Source organism: Budorcas taxicolor, chromosome 3, assembly GCF_023091745.1.
Source record: "Budorcas taxicolor isolate Tak-1 chromosome 3, Takin1.1, whole genome shotgun sequence".
NCBI lineage: Eukaryota > Metazoa > Chordata > Mammalia > Artiodactyla > Bovidae > Budorcas > Budorcas taxicolor.
This window is the reverse complement of record NC_068912.1, coordinates 11,767,796-11,794,923: the sequence shown is the minus strand read 5'-3', so window position 1 is coordinate 11,794,923 and position 27,128 is coordinate 11,767,796. Positions and strand designations below refer to the sequence as shown.

Genomic DNA, 27,128 nt, shown 5'->3' with positions numbered 1-27,128 from the left:
GTCTATTTATCTGCCAAGAATTTATTAAACTCCCATGCCCACACCATTTCCAGGTATAAATACCTCTGAGAGCCAGAACTCAAAGTCCCGGATGCCTGTATTGAACCTCTGCTGGCGACTAGCTTCATCGAGCTTCTGTCCTTTGTCAGTTGTTCTTGCAAGCAAGTAGTTCCAGTTTTTCTCCAACTCTTCTATTTGATCCTGTGTGTGTTAGTCACTAAGTCATGTCTGACTCTTTGCAGACCCCATGAACTGTGTCCCACCAGGCTCCTCTGTCCATGGGATTTCCCAGGCAACAATACTGGAGTAGATTGCCATGCCCTCCTCCAGGGGATCTTCCCAACCCCAGGGTTCAAATCCAGGTCTCCTGAATTGCTGACAGATTCTGTATCGTCTGGTCCACCAGGGAAGCCCTACTTGATCACAGCTCCCTCTCGGGAATTGAGGGGTCATTATGGTATTTAGGGTCCTGTGACAACTTGAAAGGATGATGTAGGGAGGCTCTGGGTCTAGCCAAAATCTTCCAGTAGTTGAAGGTCATATATTTTAAATCATAATTGTTAACACTGGTTTAAATCTGGGAAAGCAAGAGTAGGTGTTTGCAGAAATTTTGAAGAGTTCTGGACTGATTACAGAAGCTGATTGCCTAAATGCCAAAGCTCTTGGTGGTAGGGACAGAAAATATAAGCAAGCATGATAACACATAGGAATTAAGTCTAAAGCTATCTTGGAGGTCAAGATGCTGAGTATGATGGGAGTGATAAGGTCTGAAAGTGCAAGTATCTCAGCCGTGTCCAACTTTTTGTGACTCTAGTCCATGGAACTCTTCAGGCCAGAATACTGGAGTGAATAGCCTATCCCCTCTCCAGGGGATCTTCCCGACCCAGGGATCCAACCCAGGTGTCTCGCATTGCAGGTGGATTCTTTATCAGCTGAGCCACAAGGGAAGCCCTAGAATACTGGAGTGGGTAGCCTATCCCTTCTCCAGAAGATTGTCCCAACCCAGAAATTGAACTGGGGTCTCGTGCATTGCAGATGGAGTCTTTACCAACTGAGCTATGAGGGAATCCCAAAGCAACATATTTTCCTCCCCTTTTATGAAAAAAAAAAAGAAAAAGAAAAAAGGGAAGACCATTAACAGAATAAATATATTCTATATTCCTATACATGGAAACACCAGAAGGGTATAAAAGATTTCTCTTCCTATGATAGCCCAAAGCCCATCGTAAGCAGAACCCACCTTCACAGACTCTTCATTACCATCACATGCCCTCCGCTCAACCAGAGCGTACCCCAAAAAGATGACTCCTTCCACCTGCTCAGCTCGGCTATTGACCTCATCTTCAAAGGTCTTGTGCTTCAGATATTTTCTCTGAAGGAAAAGCAGAACCTAAATTACCATCTAATTTAGAAAGTAAGATGAGATAAATTCCATTTAAAAGGAGAAATTAAGGATTCCTAATTCATTCTTAATTAATTATTGGGAAGCACTCCCTCCACGTTAGACTCAGAAATCCCTGAAGGCAAGGACGGCAGTCTGAACAGTAAGGAAGTTTACCACATTAGAAAGTGATCGTTCATTCATCAATCTGAGTATGTTGAAGTTTTCCAAGATTCTTATTTTGAATTTACCTGGATATTCGTGGGATCTTTGTAGGATTCATCACAGGCTATGGGCAGCATCTCACTGATCCATTCTTCTTGGTCCTTGAGGTCATGGTAGAATTGTTTTAGGTCAGCATAGTCTCCAAGTTTCATCCGCTCAGCAATCAGTTGTTCTTTGAGAATATTCCATCTGAAAGTCGGGACTGGATTATTCTCTGCCCTCTATCTTTCCACCAAGCCTTGATGCCATATCCATGAATCTCCCTGTTTGCTTATCTGCACTTTATCTCCTCATTCTCATTATTTATACACTTATATGTCATATATCAGAGAAGGCAATGGCACCCCACTCCAGTACTCCTGCCTGGAGAATCCCATGGATGGAGGAGCCTGGTATGGGCTTCCCAAGTGGCACAAGTGGTAAAGAACCTGCCTACCAATGCAGGAGATGTAAGAGATGAGAGTTAGATCCCTGGGTCAAGAAGATTCCCTAAAGGGGTCATGGCAACCCACTCTCGTATTGTTGCCTGGAGAATCCCATGAACAGAGGAGCCTGGTGGGCTATAGGCCACAGGGTTGCGAAGAGTCAGACATGACTGAAGCAGCTTAGAAGAGTCAGACATGACTGAAGCAGCTTAGAAGAGCACAGCACAGAAATGAAAACTCAAAGTATTATCAGCATCCTCAGTGCTAGCAAAGTAGTCACTTTTCTATATCTTCCTGAGTGAGTAAGTGAGTGAATGTCACTCAGTTGTATCCGACTCTATGCAACCCCATGGACTATACAGTCCATGGAATTCTCCAGGCCAGAATACTGGAGTGGGTAGCCTATCTCTTCTCCAGGGTATCTTCTCCAGTGGGATCTAACCCAGATCTCCTGCATTGTAGGCAGATTTTTTTTTTTTTTACCAGCTGAGCCACAAGGAAAGCCCGTATATCTTCCTATAGCTCACAAAACAACTGCTCAATACTGACCTGTCTAGTATCCGTTGGTTCCGAGCAGCAATCTCTTCCTTGGCATAGTGGTCTTCAGCTATGAGTTGTTCAGCAAAAAGATCTAGTTCAGTGATTCTATTTTCCTAGATAAAGGAAAGAGAAAAAGCCTAGATACCCAAAAATTAGGCTCTTGGTGCAATCTCAGACTTCCTCCTAGAAAAGGAGAGATATATCCTTTGTGGCTTCACAAAGGGGAACAAAACCAAAGCCAAAAGGTAAATGCCTTATAGCAAGGTGGCTTTTAACTCAACAAGAAGAGAAACATCAATAGTGATATTGAGGTGGAATACATGTGTGGTGCTGATTTCTCTATAGAACAGACACTTCCCTTGGTCATTGTAGAAAGTGATTCCTGCACTGAATGGTGTGTTGGGTAGCATATAAAATAGCTTCTGCACCTTGGCTAAGACTAAGCCACTATGTTCCCCGCCTACCTCAGAGTTTATGTAAAAAGCAAATGGGAATTAAAATACATGCAAATCATAAAACCACATACATGTGCAGGATTTCTGTCATTATTACTAATAGTTATTATTGGAATTCTTGTATTAGCTCTTATTACCTGGTCAGTAATTGCTTTGTCCAAATCATCACGTTTCTTCATCAAGGCCTCCAGACTGTCTAAGGACCCCTTATCATCCGACCTTAGATAATTCTCACGTGCCACCATCCAGCTCTCAGCCTGATCACAGTTCCCTCGGAACAACTATGGGGGTTAAAATTAAATGTACATGGTATGTTCATTCCAGGAAGACAGAGGAAATGATCTCCCACCTCTCCCATGATACTGATAATAGGGATCCTGTGAAGGATGCTAATATTCTTTCAAGAAACATTCATACAATAAATCTCGGCTATATTGGACCTTTTACTCTTCTCTGAAAACATGTTTTATGTTTTCATATAAGCTTTCCTCCATTCTTGCAGTACTATTTTCCATATCCTAGACATGGTAAATGGGCTTCCCATGTGGCATAGTAGTAAAGAATCCACCTGCCAATGCAGGAGATGCAAAAGATGTGGGTTTGATCCCTGGGTCAAGAAGATCCCCTGGAGTAGGAAATGGCAACCTGCTCCACTATGCTTGCCTGGACAATTCCATGGACAGAGGAGCCCGATGAGTTACAGTCCATGGGGTCAAAAAAGAGTTGGACACTCTGAGCTACTGAGCGTGCATACACACACACACACACACACACACACACACACACACACACACTTAGTAAAAACTGGCTGGTTATTTCTTTAAGACTCTGGTAAGGACTGCTTTTCAGAACAGCATGTGACACTTGCACTGCCTTCCCTCAGGAGCGTTAATCACTCCCTCTGCTATAATCTCAAAACATTCACATATTTTATCAGTAATTATTTTATATATTAGAATGATCTGCCTCAGTTCAGTTCAGTCGCTCAGTCGTGTCCGACTCTGTGACCCCATGAATCACAGCACGCCAGGCCTCCCTGTCCATCACCAACTCCTGTAGTTCACTCAAACTCATATGCATCGAGTCGGTGATGCCATCCAGCCATCTGATCCTCTATAGTCCCCTTCTCCTCCTGCTCCCAACCCCTCCAAGCATCAGGGTCTTTTCCAATGATCTGCCTACAAGTCTAATTTCACTACTTTTAGAAAACAGACACTATCTTACTAATATTTGTGTTCCTAGGAGGTTCTCAATAAAAATCAATCAATAAAACTTTCAATCAATAAGTACATTTAAATATCAATATATTATAACCACTTAATTTCAGGACCCGATGCCCTAGGACTGACCCCCATTTTGTTTAGCTTTTCATTAACAAGAATAAGGAGCAAAGAACACCACAATGATCAGAAAATGCAAAGCAGAAAACACAATGTCAGATAATCAAGAGATACCTTTATGGTTTTGGCATGGAATTCCAGTGAAATAAGCACCTGTATTAACTCTGTGCAACTGCATAGAAGGGACAGACTCAGCTAAGCCTGTTTAACGATGGGGAATTTGCAGTACCTGCAACTCCAGACACTGATCTAGCATCTTTTTGCGTTGTTCCCAAGCACTCTCCAACTCATCTCTCTCTAGTCTAACAGCTTGAAGCTTTTCTTCAATTTCAGGGCTGGCCCGGTGCCCACTGATTGTAAGATCTGTACCAAAGTCTTCAAAGGCCTGAAAGGTGGCATCCTGGGCCTCCATGTCAGCACGATGCTCCTGTGGGAAAAAGGGATCAGAGACTGGTGAGTCCAGTGATATCTCACAAAAGTTGCAAAATGCAGGAAGGTTGTGAGGTTATGTGATCAGAGGCTAAGGCTTTTGTCACCATACCTGATGTCGCTCTATCATGATCTCTGTGCCAGTTAAATCTTCAGCCAGCTCCTTGGATGAGACCATGCCACCAATGCCACTAATCCAATTCTGTAAGTCCCTAGAGAAATGGCATACTGAAATTGAATCAAGAAAACCTTGCAACTTGCTATAAAATTGTCTGTCCTTGGACTTTTTCTCCCCTAGAAAACATTTCCAGATCTATGTGTTCTTTCTGGTTTATAGCCTTCACAGATCTTAGCTTTGTTGTTTTCACTGTATAACTTAATAATAGCATTCTGTTGCCTTTGAAATTTTCTTCACACACTATCTCTTTCGATTCTTGCAATAATTTTGAGTAGAATTCTGGGAATTCTTTTCCTTCCACTTTGGAGATGAGGAAGTTGGCCTAGAGAATGTAAGTGATTTGCCTATGTGCTAAAACTGGAAACTGACAGATGGAGTAGAATCCAGACACTGGAATCCTGGACTGGTACATATTCCATTACTTTTAACACGTCCTAATACCTTAAAATGGATTTTTGGGTTTAAAGATTTATCTTAGCATAGAATCTCATGTGAGGCATGTGTTTCTTCTTACTCTTATTCCAAATCGAATCCAGTACATGCTTCTGCCCAAAACACACACACACACACACATACACACTATACTTACTCTCTGTTGCTGATTAAACCAGGGTCATTTCCCACTCTTTTAGAAGTCAATAAATTAGAAAAGGAGGGATAAAGTCTATCTGTCCCAGAAAGTAAATGTCATTGAGTTAAAAAGTTATATATGATGGTCAAATTCAGCATCTCATGAAGAGTGTGTTTGCTCTTGTTTACTAAATAGGAATCAGTAGCTCTAGGGCAGAAAGTCCTCTTCTTTGGCAAACTCATTTATTCACTTATTTAAACAACTAAGTTTTATTGTGAAAGAGACATATTTGTGCCTTCTAGGAGTTCACACTTTATACTGAGAGAAGAAAAAAAAAAGCAAGCAAAACATAGAGACTAGTATTTTTTTTTTCAAAAACCCTAAAAAGAAAGACTGTCCTGAAGAAATAAAATAAGGTGTTAGAGTTGCTCAGAGGGTGCTAATATTACTTCTGCAATGTTGAAGAATATTTCATAGGAAGGGAAAGAGTCAGCATTTAACATGGAATCTGAAATATAGGCAGAAGCTATATAAACAGAGATATATGGGCATATATATGCTTTGGAGGAGTGAGTATGGATTCTATTTATTTATACTATGTGAAACACTATAACTTTCCAGAGATGCTGAATTGGGGAGGGCATTGGCAGGACCACTTGCAGTCATTTGCCAAAGTCGCCCCCTTTTATCTTCAAAATTGTTACATTGCAAGCTGTCACTTCCTGAACCCTCAGTTCTAAATGCAGACTGATATGATGGGGCAGAATGTGCAAACTGTTCCACAGATAAAGTGTGTATTTGCTAAAACATGATCATGTTTAAACTGTTTAGCAAAACAGTGAAACTTCTCCAACAGTTGAAAACAATTAAACTCCAATAAAAAATTAATTTAAAAAAGGATTTCAGCTTAACATTTCTGAGTTTATCTCTTGCTACTTCTCCTCACCCTTGTGACATACAAAACTCAGGCTCTAGCTGTTTCCATGTCATAGGCATTCTATACCTTCCTATTCGCATGCCTTTGTTTACATAGTTCCATCTATTTGTTGGGATGTGTGTTTGGGGCTGTTCTGTGTTCTACCATGGTTATCTGTATTCTCCTTTGCTTTTCCAGTAGAATATCTCCCCATATTTTATGCGTATGTGTGCTCAGTCGTGTCCAACTCTGTGTGACCCTATGGATTGCAGTCCTTCAGGCCCCTCTGTCCATGGGATTTTCCCAGCAAGAATACTGGAGTGGGTTACCATTTTCTCCCTCAGGGGATCTTCCTGACCCAGGGATCAAATCCATCTCTCCTTTGTATCCTGCATTGGCAGGCAGATTCTTTACCACTAGTGCCTCTGGGAGCTCCCAATATCCTATAATTTCTCATATACCACTCTCTATATAGAATAGACTCCATAGAAGAATACTTTATTGGACTAGATAACCTCATATTCTTCCAAAATTCAATATTACATGGCTTGAAATATTGAACCTGAGAATTTTGTTCCATACTGAAGGTACAATCTGGACCAAGAGGTATCCTCTAAACCAGGTAATGAAGAACACCTGTACCCAGACAGCTCCTAGAAGCTCCATTTATGGGCCAGGCATGGACTCTGTCAATTCCACCTGGTGGAAGTCTGCCTCTGGAACCTTACCTGGCCTGGCTGAGGAACTGGTAGAATTTTAAGGCCTCCTGTAGGTTCTCCTTACGATCCTTTGTAAGCCCCTGCAAGTCATCCCAGGCGTCCTTCAGCTCCAACTGCTTGCTCTGCAGGTCATCAGTGGCATCTGGGTGGGATTCACTGAGTCGATCTGCTGTGTCCCTCAATACCTCCACCTAGGGGATCAAGAGATCTGACAATCAGCTTGGTGTCACACCTGAATCCTAGCAAAAGATTTTCAAGCCTCAGGGTGCTCTTTCCTCAAGTAGACATCAATGAGGTCTTGCTACATTTTTTAATATAAATTTATTTATTTTAATTGGAGGTTAATTACTTTGCAATATAGTATTGGTTTTTATATGATAGTGGAAACCCTTTTGATGTATATGATAACTCTCCAAAGTAGTCACTCTTGACATGACCATGCTTCTTTTTATGATTAGAAGGCTGCTTCTGGTGGTAAGTTCCAGGGAAGAGGCCTCAGGTATCATGTTGGGCTGTGAAGGTGGCAAGAAGAAGGCCCTGAAGCAGCCCAAAAAGCAAGTCAAGGAGATAGAAGAGGAAGATAAGGCACTCAAGCAGAAACAGAAGGAGGAGCAGAAGAAATTCGAGGAGCTAAGAATAAAGGCTGCAGGGAAAGTGTCCCCTGGCCACAGGTGGAATTAAGAAATCTTACAAAAAGAAATCTGTTCCTTGTGCCTAAGTCAATGATAATCCTTAATTACACTCTAACTTAAAAATTTGTATTCTGGTGCCCAATATGCTACTGGAGATCCCTGGAGAAATAACTCAAGAAAGAATGAAAGGATGGAGCCAAAGCAAAAACAATATCAAGTTGTGCATGTGACTAGTGATAGAAGCAAGGTCCAATGCTGTAAAGAGCAATATTGCATAGGAACCTGGAATGTCAGGTCCATGAATCAAGGCAAATTGGAAGTGGTCAAACAGGAGATAGCAAGAGAGAATGTCGACATTCTAGGAATCAGTGAACTAAAATGGACTGGAATTTAACCCAGATGACCATTTTATCTACTACTGTGGGCAGGAATCCCTCAGAAGAAATGGAGTAGCCATCATGGTCAACAAAAGAGTCCGAAATGCAGTACTTGGATGCAATCTCAAAAACGACAGAATGATCTCTGTTCGTCTCCAAGGCAAACCATTCAATATCACAGTTATCCAAGTCTATGCCCCAACCAGTAACGCTGAAGAAGCTGAACTTGAATGGTTCTATGAAGACCTACAAGACCTTTTAGAACTAACACCCAAAAAAGATGTCCTTTTCATTATAGGGGACTGGAATGCAAAAGTAGGAAGTCAAGAAATACCTGGAGTAACAGGAAAATTTGGACTAGGAATGCTGAATGAAGCAGGGCAAAGACTAATAGAGTTTTTCCAAGAGAATGCACTGGTCATAGCAAACACCCTCTTCCAACAACACAAGAGAAGACTCTACACATGGACATCACCAGATGGTCAACACCAAAATCAGATTGATTATATTCTTTGCAGCCAAAGATGGAGAAGCTCTATACAGTCAACAAAACAAGACCAGGAGCAGACTGTGGCTAAGATCATGGACTCCTTATTGCCAAATTCAGACTGAAACTGAAGAAAGTAGGGAAAATCACTAGACCATTCAGGTATGACCTAAATCAAATCCCTTATATTTATACAGTGGAAGTGAGAAATAGATTTAAGAGCCTAGATCTGATAGATAGAGTGCCTGATGAACTATGGACAGAAGTTCGTGACATTGTACAGGAGACAGGGATCAAGACCATCCCCATGGAAAAGAAATGCAAAAAAGCAAAATGGCTGCCTGAGGAGGGCTTACAAATAGCTGTGAAAAGAAGAGAAGCGGAAAGCAAAGGAGAAAAGGAAAGATATAAGCATCTGAATGCAGAGTTCCAAAGAAGAGAAATGAGAGATAAGAAAGCCTTCTTCAGTGATCAATGCAAACAAATAAAGGAAAACAACAGAATGGGAAAGACTAGAGATCTCCTCAAGAAAATTAGAGATACCAAGGGAATATGTCATGCAAAGATGGGATCAATAAAGGACACAAATAGCATGGATCTAACAGAAAAAGAAGAGATTAAGAAGAGGTGGCAAGAATACACAGAAGAATTGTACAAAAAAGATATTCATGACCAAGAAAATCACGATGGTGTGATCACTCATCTAGAGCCAGACATCCTGGAATGTGAAGTCAAGTGGGCCTTAGAAAGCATCACTATGAACAAAGCTAGTGGAGGTGATGGAATTCCAGTTGAGCTAATCCAAATCCTGAAAGATGATGCTGTGAAAGTGCTGCACTCAATCTGTCAGCAAATTTGAAAAACTCAACAGTGGCCACAGGACTGGAAAAGGTCAGTTTTCATTCCAATCCCAAAGAAAGGCAATGCCAAAAAATGCTCAAACTACCACACGATTGCACTCATCTCACATGCTAGTAAAGTAATGCTCAAAATTCTCCGAGCCAGGCTTCAGCAATAGGTGAACCGTGAACTTCCAGATGTTCAAGCTGGCTTTTGAAAAGGCAGAGGAACCAGAGATCAAATTGCCAACATCCTCTGGACCATCGAAAAAGCAAGAGAGTTCCAGAAAAATATCTATTTCTGCTTATTGACTATGACAAGGCCTTTAACTGTGTGGATCACAATAAACTGTGGAAAATTCTGAAAGAGATGGGAATACCAGACCACCTGACCTGCCTCTTGAGAAACCTATATGCAGGTCAGGAAACAACAGTTAGATCTGGACATGGAGCAACAGACTGGTTCCAAATAGGAAAAGGAGTACGTCAAGGCTGTATATTGTCACCCTGTTTCTTTAACTTGTATGCAGAGTACATCATGAGAAACACTGGACTGGAAGAAATACAAGCTGAAATCAAGATTGCCAGGAGAAATCTCAATAACCTCAGATATGCAGATGACACCAGCCTTATGGCAGAAAGTGAAGAGGAATTAAAGAGCTTCTTGATGAGACTGAAAGTGGGGAGTGAAAAACTTGGCTTAAAGCTCAACAATCAGAAAACAAAGATCATTGCCTCTGGTCCCATCACTTCATGGGAAATAGATGGGGAAACAGTGGAAACAGTGTCAGACTTCATTTTGGGGGGCTCCAAAATCACTACAGATGGTGACAGCAGCCATGAAATTAAAAGACACTTACTCCTTGGAAGAAAAGTTATGACCAACCTTGATAGCATATTGAAAAGCAGAGACATTACTTTGCCAACAAACGTCCATCTAGTCAAGGCTATGGTTTTTCCTATAGTCATGTATGGATGTGAGAGTTGGACTGTGAAGAAAGCTGAGCACTGAAGAATTGATGCTTTTGAACTGTGGTGTTGGAGAAGACTCTTGTGAGTCCCTTGGACTGCAAGGAGATCCAACCAGTCCATTCTGAAGGAGATCAGCCCTGGGATTTCTTTGGAAGGAATGATGGTAAAGCTGAAACTCCAGTTCTTTGGCCACCTCATGTAAACAGTTGATTCATTGGAAAAGACTCTGATGCTGGGAGGGATTGGGGGCAGGAAGAGAAGGGGACAACAGAGGATGAGATGACTGGATGGCATCACCAACTCAATGGATGTGAGTTTGAGTGAACTCCGGGAGATGGTGATGGACAGGGAGGGCTGGCATGCTGCGATTCATGGGGTCACAAAGTGTCGGACTCAACTGAGCGACTGAACTGAACTGAACTGATTCTCTGACTAACATCTCTTTCTACCTATAGGAAGAATGAAGTATTGTCTTTGAATCTATCATACAGCCACTATGGAGAACAATGTGGAGATTCTTTTAAAAATTGCAAATAGAACTGTCCTATGACCCAGCAATCCCACTGCTGGGCATACACACCGAGGAAACCAGAATTGAAAGAGACACATGTACCCCAATGTTCATTGCAGCACTGTTTATAATAGCCAGGACATGGAAACAACCTAGATGTCCATCAGCAGACGAATGGATAAGAAAGCTGTGGTACATATACACAATGGAGTATTACTCAGCCATTAAAAATAATACATTTGAATCAGTTCTAATGAGGTGGATGAAACTGGAGCCAATTATACAGAGTGAAGTAAGGCAGAAAGAAAAACACCAATACAGTATACTAACACATATATATGGAATTTAGAAAGATGATAATGATGACCCTGTATGCGAGACAGCAAAAGAGACGCGGATGTGTAGAGCGGACTTTTGGACTCTGAGGAAGAAGGAGAGGGTGGGATGATTTGGGAGAATGGCATTTAAACATGTATACTATCATGTAAGAAACGAATCACCAGTCTATGTTCGATGCAGGATACAGGATGCTTGGGGCTGGTGCATGGGGATGATCCAGGGAGATGATATGGGGTGGGAGGTGGTGGTGGGGGGTTCATGTTTGGGAACTCATGTACACCCATAGCGGATTCATGTCAATGTATGGCAAAACCAATACAGTATTGCAAAGTAAAATAAAGTAAAAATAAAAATTAAAAAAATAAAAATAAACTTTGTATAAACAAATAAACAAGGCTATAGGGCAGGGTGGTAAGTGACTTGGTTGGTGGCAAGTGTCAATTAATATGAAGATTTTTTTAATATAGATACTTTCTGTGCTTCTTTTTGCTTTTTATAGTAATGCCAGTTCTATGCTCCCCCTGATTTATTCCAGAGCATATCTGGCAAGCTTTAGAGTTCATTTTTTTGGCCAGAGTAGGATTAAGCTTCTTCAATCCCTTCTAAGGAAACTCTGCATCATACACGTAAGATTGGTCATACCAGGTATGATCATCTCCTATTTATCTTAGACTGCTGCTGCTGCTGCTAAGTTGCTTCAGTCGTGTCTGACTCTGTGTGACCCCATAGATGGCAGCCCATCAAGCTCCCCCATCCCTGGGATTCTCCAGGCAAGAATACTGGAGTGGGTTGCCATTTCCCTCTCCAATGCATGAAAGTGAAAAGTCAAAGTGAAGTCTCTCAGTCGTGTCCAACTCTTAGTGACCCCATGGACTGCTGCCCAACAGGCTCCTCCTTCCATGGGATTCTTAGACTACTGATCTCCGACTCACTGCTATACAGTCTAGTCACTTGGAACTCACGAAGAGTTCTGGTCACTTGAAACTCACAAACTTACTTGGAACTCACAAACTCACAAACATTTACAATATATTTTCCCTCAATGCTATTTGATGCAGCCACTTAAGAAAACAGTATGGAGATTCCTCAGAAAACTAAAAATAGAATTGCCATATGATTCATCAATCCCTCTCCTGGGCATATATTCAGACAAAATCAGAATTCAAAAAGATACACACACCCCAATATTCACAGTAGTACTCTTTACAATAGCCAAGACACAAAACAACCTAAATGTTCATTGACAGATAAATGGATAAAGAAGATATAATATGCATACAGTGGACTATTACTCAGCCATAGAAAGGAATAAAATAATGTCATTTGGAGCAACTAGTGATTATCATACTAAGTGAGGTATGTCAGAAAGAGAAAGACAAATACCAAATGATGTCACTTACATGTGGAATCTGAAATATGATGCAGATGAACATCTATAAAATGGAAACGGAGTCACAGACATAGAGAACAGACCTGTGGTTGCCAAGGGTGGGGTGGGGGGTTGCAGGAGGAATGGAGAGGGAGGTGGGGTTATTAGGTGTAAGCTTTTATATACAGAATGGATAAACAGCAAAGTCCTACTGTATATCACAGAGAAGTATATTCAATATCCTATGATAAACCATAATAGAAAAGAAGATAAAAAAGGATATAAATGTGTAAATATTTATTTATACATATTTATAAAACAATCACTTTGCTGTACAGCAGTAATTAACACAACACTGAAAATCAACTGTACTTCACTTTTTTAAAAAAATTTAAAACCGTTTCCCTCCACATGAATTGCCCTGGGCATGCCCTTTTGGTAGACTAGCAATCAGGACAGGGTTAAAGAACAAGAATGCAGTAGGATAAAGAGAACTGAAATAAGAGACTGGATAATAAAACCAAAGGAGAGGGCATTGATATGGGTAGATGTGAAGAGGAATCTGTTGGAAAAGCTTGAAGGCACATCTCACCTTTTCCCCCAGAGGTACAAGATCTCTTTCAAAATTTTCATGCTGTCGCTGAAGAGCCTGCACACTGAACAAGTCTGAGCCAGGGTCAGCAGTATTGAGGGCCTGGCACTTCTTCTCAATCTGCTCCTTTGTGTCATCTGCTTCTCTGGTGCATGAGGGTAAAAAGTTTAAGAATAATAACACAAGCTAGAGGCAGACTAGCTGGGCTCACAAAGAAGTCATCACTACCAACATCATCATCCTTTTTTTAAGGATGTGTTAGAATTAAGCATTAGAACTTAGGCTCATTTAATCTTTACAACAATGACTTGAGGCCAAATTACTATTACCAGCCCCATTTAACATATGAGAAAACTAAAGCTTAAGAGGCTAAGTAGCAAAAAAAAAGAAAAGAAAAGAGGTTAGGTATTTTCTCAAGATTATACCCTTGCCACTAATTTAGGCAGACCCTAAATTTGAATCAAGTGGCCTGATGGCAAAGCCACATGCTTAACTGTAGAATAACATGGAAAATCTTATGCCATTCTAAAGAACAAAACTTGTCTGCATCTCAGTTTTCCTTTTTCTGAATATTCAAAACTGCATTTTTACACAGTAAAGGTGTTTGGTTGTCAGTTTGCTTACTTAGTTGAGCATGTGTTTCTTAGCATAGACAGAGATTTGGCAATCAGACATAAAGAAAAAAAAAAAAACAAACTGCTGAATCAACACTTAAGAGTCAATGTGATGTTTGTTGCCCTCTACTCTCTACTTCTAGTTCAGATGTGTCATTACTTAAACCTCTTGTTTCAACTTCAATTTTCATTCACTATCATGAAAACATATATTAACTGCTGATTATGTACCAGGGCCCCAGCCTAGGTATGAGAAAATTGAAGTTGGTTGTCTGGAGTAGCCTACTTGCCCAATGAGATATCTACCTACTACTGAAGCATCTGATTTCCTATTTTCTCCAGGAAGAAGGGTTAAACTAGTAGCTATGGTTCTACTATAGCAATTAGAACCAGTGGTCCTCAAGTTAGTTTTAGAGCAGCACTGCTTTTCAAGGTTAAAATTCTCACCTGTGAAACATCTCGACAGCATGGGCACTGCCCAGCAGCTGGCGCTGTTCCTCTGCCAGCCTCTGCAAAGACCCCCAGCGGGCATTCAACTCCTGAAAAAGGCAGACACAGACTTTAGCTAGGGATCTAACTCAGCTTAGTGGTGTCTGAAGATTAGATGAGGATTAAATCCTGATTATTTTCATGTTATCTCCTCTAGAAATTGCACAGGTTTCTTTCTTTCTTGGATAGTTTGAGCTTGGGCCTCAGCTATGCCAATGCAGTTAAAAAAAGGGATCACATTCCTTCCCAAATTGATGTTCCAGGTGGGAACCAACAACCTTAGAACATCAACTGATATTGGCTGTCCCAGAGACAACATTACAACCTCTGAAGATTAAGTGTGACTTGACTTGGTAGCTAGAAGACATTGCCTTTCTCGATGAGCTCTAGTATTTTTGTCTGTGCTGAAATGATTAAACCAGGTAGTCTCTTAGAGCCCTATTTTCTGTGAAGAGTAAGAAAATTGTTTCTTCGCACATTCTTTCTCACTCTTACCCCACATCAGTTACCATAAAAGAAGGCAGGGCTTTTCCTCACTGGTGTATGAGAACTCAGATAACTGGGTTAGACATTCCATTAGTTCCAGACATATTTTATGGAACCACAGGTCCAAATTTGAATAAGGTCTCAAATGCCTTCTCTTCCATCTCTACTACCTATATTCTTCTTTTACTAGATTTTATCAGAGTCTATCTCATCCAGTACACTTTATTGATCAACCACTTCCCACTATCATAGCTCCTTTACCTGCATTGCCTTTGTATTCAAGTATTTGAGCACTGAATTTCTCATGGTGATGGGGTGGGGGATGTGTGGCAATTTAAGGATTTTTTAATTGATTAAAATGCATATAACTTACCAGCTGAACAACAACAAGATGGATAAACAGCTAGACTATCTGGACTATTTCCTTTGACCTTTCCTACAGCTATCTCTCTACTGCAATTACCTCCTTCATGTTCTAGCTAATTTGCAGAATATGAAGTTAAGTATTTTTAAGTGAGATGAGGACTCCCCAAACTCAGCCTGGTAATGAGAAGGAAGAAGGAGCCACAGTTACTTGCTGTATTTGAGCTCCTTCTGGTGTCAGAAGCCCTTCAAATTGAAGATCATCAGCCACCTTGTTGATATCCCTCAGTCGAGGCTCATTTGTCTTCAAATCCTAGGTGGAAAAATGTACCAAAGCAGTTTAAATTCCCTCCTCAAAAGTCTTTCACTCTTGCCTGCTCATCTTTGCCCTGACTTGACTACAGATTAAAACATATTGCTAACCATACTTGTAATAAACAACAAACTGCCCTCCTCCAATCTGCCACAAAGAAGAGGGCCTTTAAATTCCCTGATACTCAGTGCCTATTAAAAATATTATTTATATGAAATATAGAGATCACTTTCTTTACATTTCTTAAAAATCTCTCCCTGATTAAATTATACTATTAGAGGGATCTATACCTGAGCCATGTAATAGTTTTTGCTACCAATACAGATTTCTCTACTTTCTGAAAAATTTCATTGTCTGGGTTATGATTTGCTTACATTAAGATATGTTGTAAGAAACAGCTCTAGGGAACTCATCACTATGTCTATAGTGACAATATTGTTCACTTCATGATACAATGGCCTTTCAATGAGTTTTCTCATGTAAGTCTTATTCTTAATTTTATTTTTTAAATTGTACCCGTGTTTACCCTTCCTTTTCTCTTTCTTCTCTCTCTCTATATATAGACAGACTATTTCCTTTGAACTTTCCCATAACTAGCTCCATACTGCCATTACCTTCTGCATATATATGTATATGTGTATATATATATATATATATATAGCTTTGTACAGCTCTGAATTCCATGTGTAAGGAAAGTATCATATAGAAGAGAAAGGAAAGAAGGGAGAAGTTTATACTAATTGCTAGTTAACATAATAGAAGAGATCTAAGAGAATAAAGGAGATTGAAAAGGTTTTAGGAAGGCAGAAAATTAAAAATTGTCTGGCTATAAAGTCAGATTGTTCTTCCCACCTTTCCATTCAAACTTCTGCCCCATAATTAGACCTTACAAGAGTCTTACAATGCCCCATCTCAACCTGAGCATCAGTATCACAGGCCAGTACAGGACAAGTTGTAAAGATTCAGGAAGACCAGTACTTCCAATAGGATGGAGGAGTGACAGGGACTGCAGGCTACAAAATCAAGGTAACTAGTTTCCTCTGCATTTTCTTTCCACTTGTAATACCTAAAGGATTATTTTAAATATGGAACTCTCTAGCTTTGGGGAGGATATTTAGCAAATATGAAATTAAGGGATTACTTAGGAGGAGATATGAGGTAAAAGGAAAAGATGAAAATCCTCAGAAAGCTATCTAGAGGAGACAGCTCTTTCTTACCATTTGGAACTCATCAAACTTTTTCTGTAACTCCCAAACATCATCTAATTCCACCCCAGTGTTTTCTGCCTTCTTCTCTTGGATCCAGTCCAGCATGTCTCCTGCCTCATAGGCCAGCAAAAACTCATTGTAACGTTGCAAAAGACGACGTCTGCGCTCATCTGCCCGAAGCAGGAGGGAGTGGTACCTAAGTGGAGAAATAAAGAGAATGGAAAATGTGGGGAAAAGAGACAGAGCAAACACAGAAGAATATTGGTAAGAAAGGGAGAGAACAAAAGGGACAAAAAGGAAAGGGAAGAAAAATCAAAAGAAGAACAATAAAGAGGAGGAAATAAAGATGGAAGAAAAATAGCATTGAGAGCAGAGAGATAAAAGCTTTGTATTTAAAAACAATCAAAATGCCAGTGTCCCAATAGTGTGACTGACAATACCCCTTCGTCTTTTTATAGAAGTGAAAAGTTCACATTCATATTGACAATTGGATAGGAAATATCCTTGTATAGTAACACAGACAAACAAAGTGCATGTGGGAGTCAGAAGACCTTTTGACAAACTTGAAAGAGTGACAGAGTGCCAGGCAGAGAGTCAGAATATGTGACCCTAATATTGTGTGACCTTGGACAATTTACATAGTGGTTCTGGAGTTTCCTTTCCTCATTTAAAAAATAAAGGGTTTGAATTACTCTGTTTACTTTTCGCTCTTAAAATCTATGAATTTGAAAAGCATCTTTAATCTAACCAATAATAGAATCCATAGATGTATCTTTGACCAGTTGGAGATGCTTGGCCAAACACTGTCCAGTTCTCCAGCCTCCAGAACTTACTGGTTCTCAATCTGTTCCTGGCGCTGGATGATGTTGCCTGGTTCTTCTCGCTTCCGTTGTGGGAGCATAGGAAACTCATCACGGGCTAGTTTCCTCACGTAGACAGCTGGCACAAAGCCCTGGTGATCATCAGTTTCTACTTTCCACCAGTCCTAAAGGAAGAAGTCCTTTAGGATTAGAAATCCTTTAGGATTTAGAAATCCCCACTCCTTCCTTAAAAGCCACATTTAGAAGTTTTAACCCTCATAACTGAGTCTCTAGGCAAAGGGACAAGCTGATGACCAGAAGAAATAAACAACTGCTTATAAATTTTATATATTACAAAGAAGATAAATCAGGAGTTGCAGGAATTGCAGAGATAAGTCTCTGAAATCAAGGAATCTGATATTTGATGTTAGATCCTTAACTTTGAGGAAGTTTTCAAAACCGAGTGGTCATTCTCTTCATGACAGGATATTTTGTCTACTAAAAATTCATTTAAAAAACCTACAGGGACAAAATTAAACCGGGCTTCTTCTGGGTGGAGCATCTATGTATGAGAGTATTGTATAAGAAATTCTCCCCATCCTTCTCCTAGAGCCCCTAAAAATTGTGCACTGCTTGAAATTCACCTTTGAGAATGCTTCATGCTTAAGTATCACCCTGACCGTCACAGTCTTTTTAGGAATGTTACTATACTAACCACTCTGGAGTTAATATCCTCAGAGAATAATGTAGTGAAATAAGGAAGACTGAGCAAAAAGAAAAGAGGACTGGAACACAGCTTATTTGATAATGACAATCTTGCTTCCCCCCAAAACTACTTATCCTCAGAGTGAAAAATACTGAGCTCTCTTTTGTTTCTTCTCAATTTGTGGAAATTAATGAAATATTAAAATATTTAAAAAGTTACTTGAACTCTTACTTTTTTATTGAAATGTAATTGATTTACAATTTTGTGACAATCTCTGCTGTACAGCAAAGTGACTCAGTTATACACATATATACCTTCTTTTAAAAAATATTTTTTCCATTATGTTTTACCACAGGATATTGAATATAGTTCCCTGTGCTGTGCGTTAGAACCTTGGATGTTTACATGAGCTCTTATGATAAATGTATTTTAAATATTAGATAATATTTTGTTACTGTTCTCACAGTCATGAAGGCTAAAGAAAAACCAAGTTGACAAAAGACCTCTTTGACCAGGCTCCTCTTAAGCTCAGCCAATTTTTTCCATTACTAGGAACACTGGCACAGAATAGGAACAAGCAGAGACAAAGAGACAAGTTTTAATCCTGTAAACATATTATAGAATTGTCACTCACAGCTTATAAGTCTTTGGGCTAGTTACTTAAGCTCCTTGAGGCCTCACTTTGTTGTGTGAAATTGGTATTTTGTAATCTCAAAAGATATGTACAGGATCCTAAGAAATATCTGGAGGGATGATACTACTCAATAAATTATGGTTATTTAAGAGAGAAAGAGCAATAGAAAAATACTGACTGCTTAAAATATACCCATATCTGGCAAGGTTGGGAGAGTCAACTGCAAGAGCCACCTTGTTTATGGGAGAAAAGCAGAAAGGAAAGTCACCTTGCTGATAGAACTGAGCAGTGTTAAGACATCATCTTTCTTCATGGTGACTTCTCGGGAGTAGCGGGCCTGGAAGTCATATAAGGCCACAACCCTCTCTTCTGGAGCAGCCACCTCCACAGGTGCAGCTTGTTGTTCCTGAACAAAAATAGGAAGAAGAACATTCTAGTCACCGATAGGAAAGATCTCTCTGTACAGCCTACCCACAGTGGGCTGTTCCTGCACCTGAAGGAGAGAGGAGCTCCTGGTTACAACCTCTTACCTGGATGCCAGTAACAGAGCTATTGTAATATGATATCTTTAGAAATACCATTTCATCTTAGCACTTCTCAGGGGGACACCAGACTGGGAAATATGTATATAGAGTGAGCAAGTAAGAATTTAATTTGTCAGAAACATATTAAATGCTCCAAGTCACCAGTCTTCAGCAGATAGTAAAGGATTGCATGCATCCATGGTTCAGAAAACTAAGAAAGTGAAAGATCCACTATCTCTCATCACCTTCTCCATTCCCTAGGTCTTTAAAGTATTTTGTAGACCAAATGTGGACTTTTTTTTTAGAGATAAATGACCTACAGCACAGGGAGGGCCTAGAATTTTAATATTTGAGAAAATAAACCTGGATCAAATATCTTGTTTCTCTCTTTAGCAAGAAACCTTCCCTCCAAGATACAGTCTTTTCTGATTTTCATTTCCCCCAGATATCTTATCTCTGAGAGAATGAACAAATACAATCACCCTTCGTAAGTAATGACCCACGTCTTTTTAGATGGGATGTGAAGATATACCTCCCCTTATATATCCCTCTGATTTTGTATCCTTCAAGTACTATTTCCTCTTAACTTACAATTCATAAATCCACCTGTTTTTATGTAGGCACCTGCTGTGCAGAGCTTGAGGAAGGCACAGCACTAAAACTCTGTAAATATTTATTAACATAGTAAGCCTGGCAACCCACTCCAGTACTCTTGCCTGTAGAATCCCATGGAGGGAGGAGCCTGGTAAGCTACAGTCCATGGGGTCGCAAACAGTCAGACACGACTGAGAGACTTACTTTCTTTCTTTCTAAGCCTATGTATTTTCTACTTGCAGTGTATGGATTCAGAGTCCCTCATAAGAAAGATTTTCTTGAATGTGAAAGTGTGTCTCTTTTCTTTCTACTCTACTCAGGAGACATCCATATCATTTAGCTGATTTCTGCTTCCATCACTCTTCCAGACACTTATTTTCACCTTGCAGCCTTGCCATTCTCACAATACTCTTGATTATTTTGTGCTTCAAAGCATTTGCTCTTATAGCTTATTCACTAGAAGAACCCATCTTCTCCTTATCTGCATAGTAAACCATGCTTACAAAACTAATTCAGATAAACTGGCTTGCCTCAGCTATGTAGATTTTCCTATCCTCCAGCATTCTAATATCAAGAGAATGAAACACTTTTTCTTCAAGATTGTTTTCCCCATTCATGTATCTATTGTATGCTATTTGTTAAAATTCATGACCTAATAGACTGTAACTTTCCTTCAAGTCAGAATTATTCTTTTATTCATGCTGGTACATGGTAGACATTTAATACATGTTGGTATAAAAAATAACTAAGAAAGGAAGGAACATAAAAAGGAGAGATATGAATAAAAGAAGTAAAAGAAAGGAAAATGGCAATATAAAAAGAAACAAAAATATACCAATGAACAAATTATAATACTTATTGAGAAATTCTTTTGCTCTGAATCTCGGTAGATGCTACATAGATGCTACAGTGCCCGCCTAAAGATCACAAGACAGTATTTTCTTCTGCAATTGCTTCCTAGACTATGTAAAGAAAAAACTGGTGATAATTCCTTTTCCTCTGCCGTGGAGAATGTGATTCTTGTTATACTTAAGTCCTTCTTACCTGGCAGGCTTCTGCCTGATCCCGAAGAGCTTGTATACTGTTTCCAAAAGCCTTCAGATCCACTAGAAAGGCCTCATGCTTCTTTAGAAGAGCCTGAATTTGTTGATGGGAAAATCATCAGAAGCAGATATAGGAAGAACACTAAACTTATTTTATGATATACTTATTGTCCTAATTCCTAGTAAAAGTTACTAAATTTGCAAGATGTCTGGTCATGCCTTTTGGGAGTTAGATAATCTCTAAGAAATATGGATTTCTATGGGATTAGGAAAATGTGGCATATCTTTTGGGATTTTTGGTAATTCAGGTTATCCCAGCAGAGGAAGCCCAAAAGTTATCACTCTGGAAACCCCAAATGATCTAAGAAAACCTAACGCTATCACACAATCTAATTAGGTACACATTTGGTACCAGTTTGGTGATTATTAGCCAATATCTTTCCCTATGCCTTCCTTACCCCAGCTGCTTCTTCATCTGCCCCGTAGTTAGTGTTGTCTGCTATAGGTTCCTTCTCTCTAATCCATGCTTCTGCTTCATGCAGATCAACTAGGTATTGCTGGAATTGGACATTGGCTTCAAGATCATTCTGCCGTCTAGTAGCTCGAGCCTGGAGAGATTCCATATTCTCATTCAAACTCTTGACCCTAGAGGCCACATCTTCTGCAGCAAAGTGTCCTATGAGGTAGTTATAGAAAAGGAGAGTTTTATCCTCATTAATGTCCACTATACTTTAATCTTTTTGGTAATCTGGGGGAGAGAAAAGGAGCCATGAGGATCATGCTGCATGAAGTCAATATGACAGTTTACCTAAATTCCTAGGAATTGAAATGTTATATGTGAGATTAAGCATTCAGTTCAGTACAGTTCAGTTCAGTTGCTCAGTCATGTCCGACTCTTTGTGACCCTATGAATCACAGCACGCCAGGCCTCCCTGTCCATCACCATCTCCTGGAGTTCACTCAGACTCACATCCATCGAGTCAGTGATGCCATCCAGCCATCTCATCCTCTGTCGTCCCCTTCTACTCCTGCCCTCAATCCCTCCCACCATCAGAGTCCTTTCCAATGAGTCAACTCTTCGCATGAGGTGGCCAAAGTACTGGAGTTTCAGCTTTAGCATCATTCCTTCCAAAGAAATCCCAGGGTTGATCTCCTTCAGAATGGACTTGTTGGATCTCCTTGCAGTCCAAGGGACTCTCAAGAGTCTTCTCCAACACCACAGTTCAAAAGCATCAACTTCGGTGCTCAGCCTTCTTCACAGTCCAACTCTCACATCCATACATGACCACAGGGAAAACCATAGCCTTGACTAGATGGACCTTAGTCAGCAAAGTAATGTCTCTGCTTTTGAATATGCTATCTAGGCTGGTCATAACTTTTCTTCCAAGGAGTAAGTGTCTTTTAACTTCATGGCTGCAGTCAACATCTGCAGTGATTTTGGAGCCCCCCAAAATAAAGTCTGACACTGTTTCCAGTGTTTCCCCATCTATTTCCCATGAAGTGATGGGACCAGATTAAGCATTGGTATATGTTAATAAGGGATAGAGTGTGTGTGTGAGGTGGTGAATTGGAAGGTACAATATCTGACATAGGGAATGAAAACAAAATACCTATAGGTGGGTACTGTTCAGAGCACTACAAACATGCATTCTCTAGCCTAAACAGAAAAATCAGCTAATTTTCATTTCTGCTTTTTTTTTTTTTAATAGCTATGAATCAAAATTTTTCCTTAGATCATGTTAAGTACATTTTCAGAATTTGGTGAACACACCCATAGGTAAATCAAGAAAATTCAGTGAAGTGTTGGCAAAAATCAACCAGCAGATTTTCATTTCTGCCCATAAAGGATTTATTACTACAAGAATTATTCTCCTATCCTAAACAACCAGAAAACAGGACAGACTGTAAGATATAATGATTTTCAGACAATAGACAAAAGAGTGTGACTCTTGAGAGAAGGAAAGAAATGAGCTATGCCTTCATGAATGCCATAGCTCAGGCCTGGGGTAGTGTATACATTGTAGTGTTAAAAGGATTAGCACTATAGAACTATAGCACAGGAGCAGCCAAGAGGAGCTACCCCTGCCCGAGGCAAGGGGCAGAGGCTGGGAGGAGCAACCTCACATCCAAGGAGCCGTGGCTGTGTGGGCGCCGGAGGGCCTAAAGGAGCTATTCGAGGCGGCAAGAAGATATCCCTCGTCCAAGCTAAGGAGCAGCGTCTGTGCTTTGCTGGAGCTGCAGTGAGAGGTACCCCATGTCCAAGGAAAGAGAAACCCAAGTAAGATGGTAAGTGTTGCAAGAGGGCATCAGAGGGCAGACACACTGAACCATAATCACAGAAAGCTAGTCAATCTAATCACACTAGGACCACAGCCTTGTCTAACTCAATGAAACTAAGCCATGCCCTGTGGGGCTACCTAAGATGGGCGGGCATGGTGGAGAGGTCTCACACAATGTGGTCCACTGCAGAAGGGAATGGCAAACCACTTCAGTATTCTTGTCTTGAGAACCCCATGAACAGTATGAAAAGGCAAAATGATAAGATACATAAAGAGGAACTCCTCAGGTCAGTAGGTGCCCAATATGCTACTGGAGATCAGTGGAGAAATAACTCAAGAAAGAATGCAGGGATGGAGCCAAAGCAAAAACAATACCCATCAATGGATGTGACTGGTGATAGAAGCAAGGTCCGATGCTGTAAGAGCAATATTGCATAGGAACCTGGAATGTCAGGTCCATGAATCAAGGCAAATTGGCAGTGGTCAAACAGGAGATGGCAAGAGTGAATGTTGACATTCTAGGAATCAGCAAACTAAAATGGACTGGAATGGGTGAATTTAACTCAGATGACCATTATATCTACTACTGTGGGCAGGAATCCCTCAGAAGAAATGGAGTAGCCATCATGGTCAACAAAAGAGTCTGAAAAGCAGTACTTGGATGCAATCTCAAAAACAGAATGATCTCTATTCGTTTCCAATGCAAGCCATTCAATATCACAGTTATCCAAGTCTATGCCCCAACCAGTAATGCTGAAGAAGCTGAAGTTGAACGGTTCTATGAAGACCTACAAGACCTTTTAGAACTAACACCCAAAAAAGATGTCCTTTTCATTATAGGGGACTGGAATGCAAAAGTAGGAAGTCAAGAAACACCTGGAGTAACAGGCAAATTTGGACTAGGAATGCTGAATGAAGCAGGGCAAAGACTAATAGAGTTTTTCCAAGAGAATGCACTGGTCATAGCAAACACCCTCTTCCAACAACACAAGAGAAGAATCTACACATGGATGTCATCAGATGGTCAACACCGAAATGAAATTGATTATATTCTTTGCAGCCAAAGATGGAGAAGTTCTATAAAGTAAGCAAAAACAAGACCAAAACCTGACTGTGGCTCATATCATGAGCTCCTTATTGCCAAATTCAGACTGAAATTGAAGAAAGTAGGGAAAACCACTAGACCATTCAGGTATGACCTAAATCAAATTCTTTATGATTATACAGTGGAAGTGAGAAATAAATTGAAGGGACTAGATCTGACAGATAGAGTGCCTGATGAACTATGGATGGAGGTTTGTGACATTGTACAGGAGACAGGGATCACGACCATCCCCATGGAAATGAAATGCAAAAAAGTAAAATGGCGGTCTGAGGAGGGCTTACCAATAGCTGTGAAAAGAAGAGAAGCAAAGAGCAAAGGAGAAAAGGAAAGATATAAGCATCTGAATGCAGAGTTCCAAAGAATAGCAAGGAGAGAAAAGAAAGCCTTCTTCACTGATCAATGCAAAGAAATAGAGGAAAACAACAGAATGGGAAAGATTAGAGATATCTTCAAGAAAATTAGAGATAACAAGGGAATATTTCATGCAAAGATGGGCTTGATAAAAGACAGAAATGGTATGGACCTAACAGAAGCAGAAGATATTAAGAAGAGGTGGCAAGAATACACAGAAGAACTCTACAAAAAAGAACTTCATGACCCAGATAATCACAATAGTGTGATCACTCATCTAGAGCCAGACATCCTGGAATGTGAAGTCAAGTGGGCCTCAGAAAACATCACTATGAACAAGCTAGTGGAGGTGATGGAATTCCAGTTGAGCTATTTCAAATCCTGAAAGATGATGCAATAAAATGCTGCACTCAATATGCCAGCAAATTTGGAAACCTCAGCAGTGGCCACAGGACTGGAAAAGGTCAGTTTTCATTCCAATCCCAAAGAAAGGCAATGCCAAAGAATGCTCTAACTCCCATACGATTGCACTCATCTCACACGCTAGTAAAGTAATGCTCAAAATTCTCCAAGGCAGGCTTCAGCAATAGGTGAACCGTGAACTTCCAGATGTTCAAGCTGGTTTTAGAAAAGGCAGAGGAACCAGAGATCAAATTGCCAACATCTGCTGGATCATGGGAAAAGCAAGAGAGTTCCAGAAAAAAAAACATCTATTTCTGCCTTATTGACTATGCCAAAGCCTTTGACTGTGTGGATCACAATAAACTATGGAAAATTCTGCAAGAGATGGGTATACCATACCACCTGACCTGCCTCTTGAGAAACCTACATGCAGGTCAGGAAGCAACAGTTAGAAAAGGACATGGAACAACAGACTGGTTCCAAATAGGAAAAGGAGTATATCAAGGCTGTATATTGTCACCCTGCTTATTTAACTTCTATGCAGAGTACATCATGAGAAACGCTGGGCTGGAAGAAGCACAAGCTGGAATCAAGATTGCTGGGAGAAATATCAATAACCTCAGATATGCAGATGACACCACCCTTATGGCAGAAAGTGAAGAGGAACTAAAAAGCCTCTTGATGAAAGTGAAAGAGGAGAGTGAAAAAGTTGGCTTAAAGCTCAACATTCAGAAAACGAAGATCATGGCATCTGGTCCCATCACTTCATGGGAAATAGATGGGGAAACAGTGGAAACAGTGTCAGACATTATTTTTTGGGCTCCAAAATCACTGCAGATAGTGACTGCTGTGATGAAATTAAAAGACGCTTGCTCCTTGGAAGAAAAGTTATGACCGACCTTGATAGCATATTCAAAAGCAGAGACATTACTTTGCCAACAAAGATTCGTCTAGTCAAGCCTATGGTTTTTTCAGTGATCATGTATGGAAGTGAGAGTTGGACTGTTGAGAAAGCTGAGTGTTGAAGAATTGATGCTTTTGAACTGTGGTGTTGGAGAAGACTCTTGAGAGACCCTGGACTGCAAGGAGATCCAACCAGTCCATTCTGAAGATCAGTCCTGGGTGTTTTTTGAAGGAGTAATGCTAAAGCTGAGACTCCAGTACTCTGGCCACCTCATGCGAAGAGTTAACTCATTGGAAAAGTCTCTGATGCTGGGAGTGAATGGGGGCAGACGGAGAAGGGGACGATAGAGGATGAGATGCCTGGATGGCATTGCCTACTCAATGGGCATGAGTTTGAGTGAACTCCGAGGGTTGGTGATGGACAGGGAGGCCTGGAGTGCTGCAATTCATGGGGTTGCAAAGAGTCTGACACGACTGAGCGACTGAACTGAACTGAGTTGAATCCTCTAAATTAGCTCCAGAATAAAAGATTCCCTGGGAGAACAAGAAGAAAGTAGATCCAAGAAGCTCTGGATCTTTATTTCTGCAGCAGAAATAAAGAATACTACACCAAGTTGGTAAAAGTCATTGATAAAAAGCTTTAAACAATCAGAGGTAAGAAGATATTACATACAAAAGAGCAAAGACAGGGATGAGAGCATGCATCTCATCAGAAACTATGCAAGTCAGAAGATGTGTAGCAGCATTTAAAATACTTAAAGACACATTCAGACAATAATTTTATATCCAGTGAAAATGTGTTTCAAAAATGAAGGCAAAAGTAAGTCTTTTAGATCAAAGAAAGAGACAAGAGAATCTATTATTAGCAGGACTTCAGTAGAGGAAATGTTAGAGAAACTTCACCTAAAAGGAAAATTATACAGCTAAAAGCATCAATGTAGACAATGGAATGAAGCCCTAAAGTTGGAAAAACTTCTTCCCATAAATTTGACAAATTTGACATAAATTTGAGTCATA

General features: G+C 40.2%; 1 protein-coding gene across 1 annotated transcript in view; it reads right to left on the bottom strand.

Annotated features, from left to right (window-relative positions):
• SPTA1 (spectrin alpha, erythrocytic 1) overlaps nt 1-27,128 on the bottom strand; it is an 80,050-nt gene that overhangs the window by 22,790 nt on the left and 30,132 nt on the right. The window contains exons 18-33 of the mRNA XM_052637177.1: nt 21,530-21,747; nt 21,073-21,165; nt 19,179-19,316; nt 17,604-17,755; nt 16,780-16,966; nt 15,461-15,562; nt 14,359-14,450; nt 13,298-13,442; nt 7,189-7,370; nt 4,908-5,007; nt 4,596-4,793; nt 3,164-3,307; nt 2,581-2,684; nt 1,633-1,795; nt 1,241-1,372; nt 64-201 (exon numbers count right to left, since the gene is read on the bottom strand). Coding sequence (XP_052493137.1) covers nt 64-201; nt 1,241-1,372; nt 1,633-1,795; nt 2,581-2,684; nt 3,164-3,307; nt 4,596-4,793; nt 4,908-5,007; nt 7,189-7,370; nt 13,298-13,442; nt 14,359-14,450; nt 15,461-15,562; nt 16,780-16,966; nt 17,604-17,755; nt 19,179-19,316; nt 21,073-21,165; nt 21,530-21,747 — 2,288 coding nt within the window. The remainder of the gene's footprint in view (nt 1-63; nt 202-1,240; nt 1,373-1,632; nt 1,796-2,580; nt 2,685-3,163; nt 3,308-4,595; nt 4,794-4,907; nt 5,008-7,188; nt 7,371-13,297; nt 13,443-14,358; nt 14,451-15,460; nt 15,563-16,779; nt 16,967-17,603; nt 17,756-19,178; nt 19,317-21,072; nt 21,166-21,529; nt 21,748-27,128) is intronic.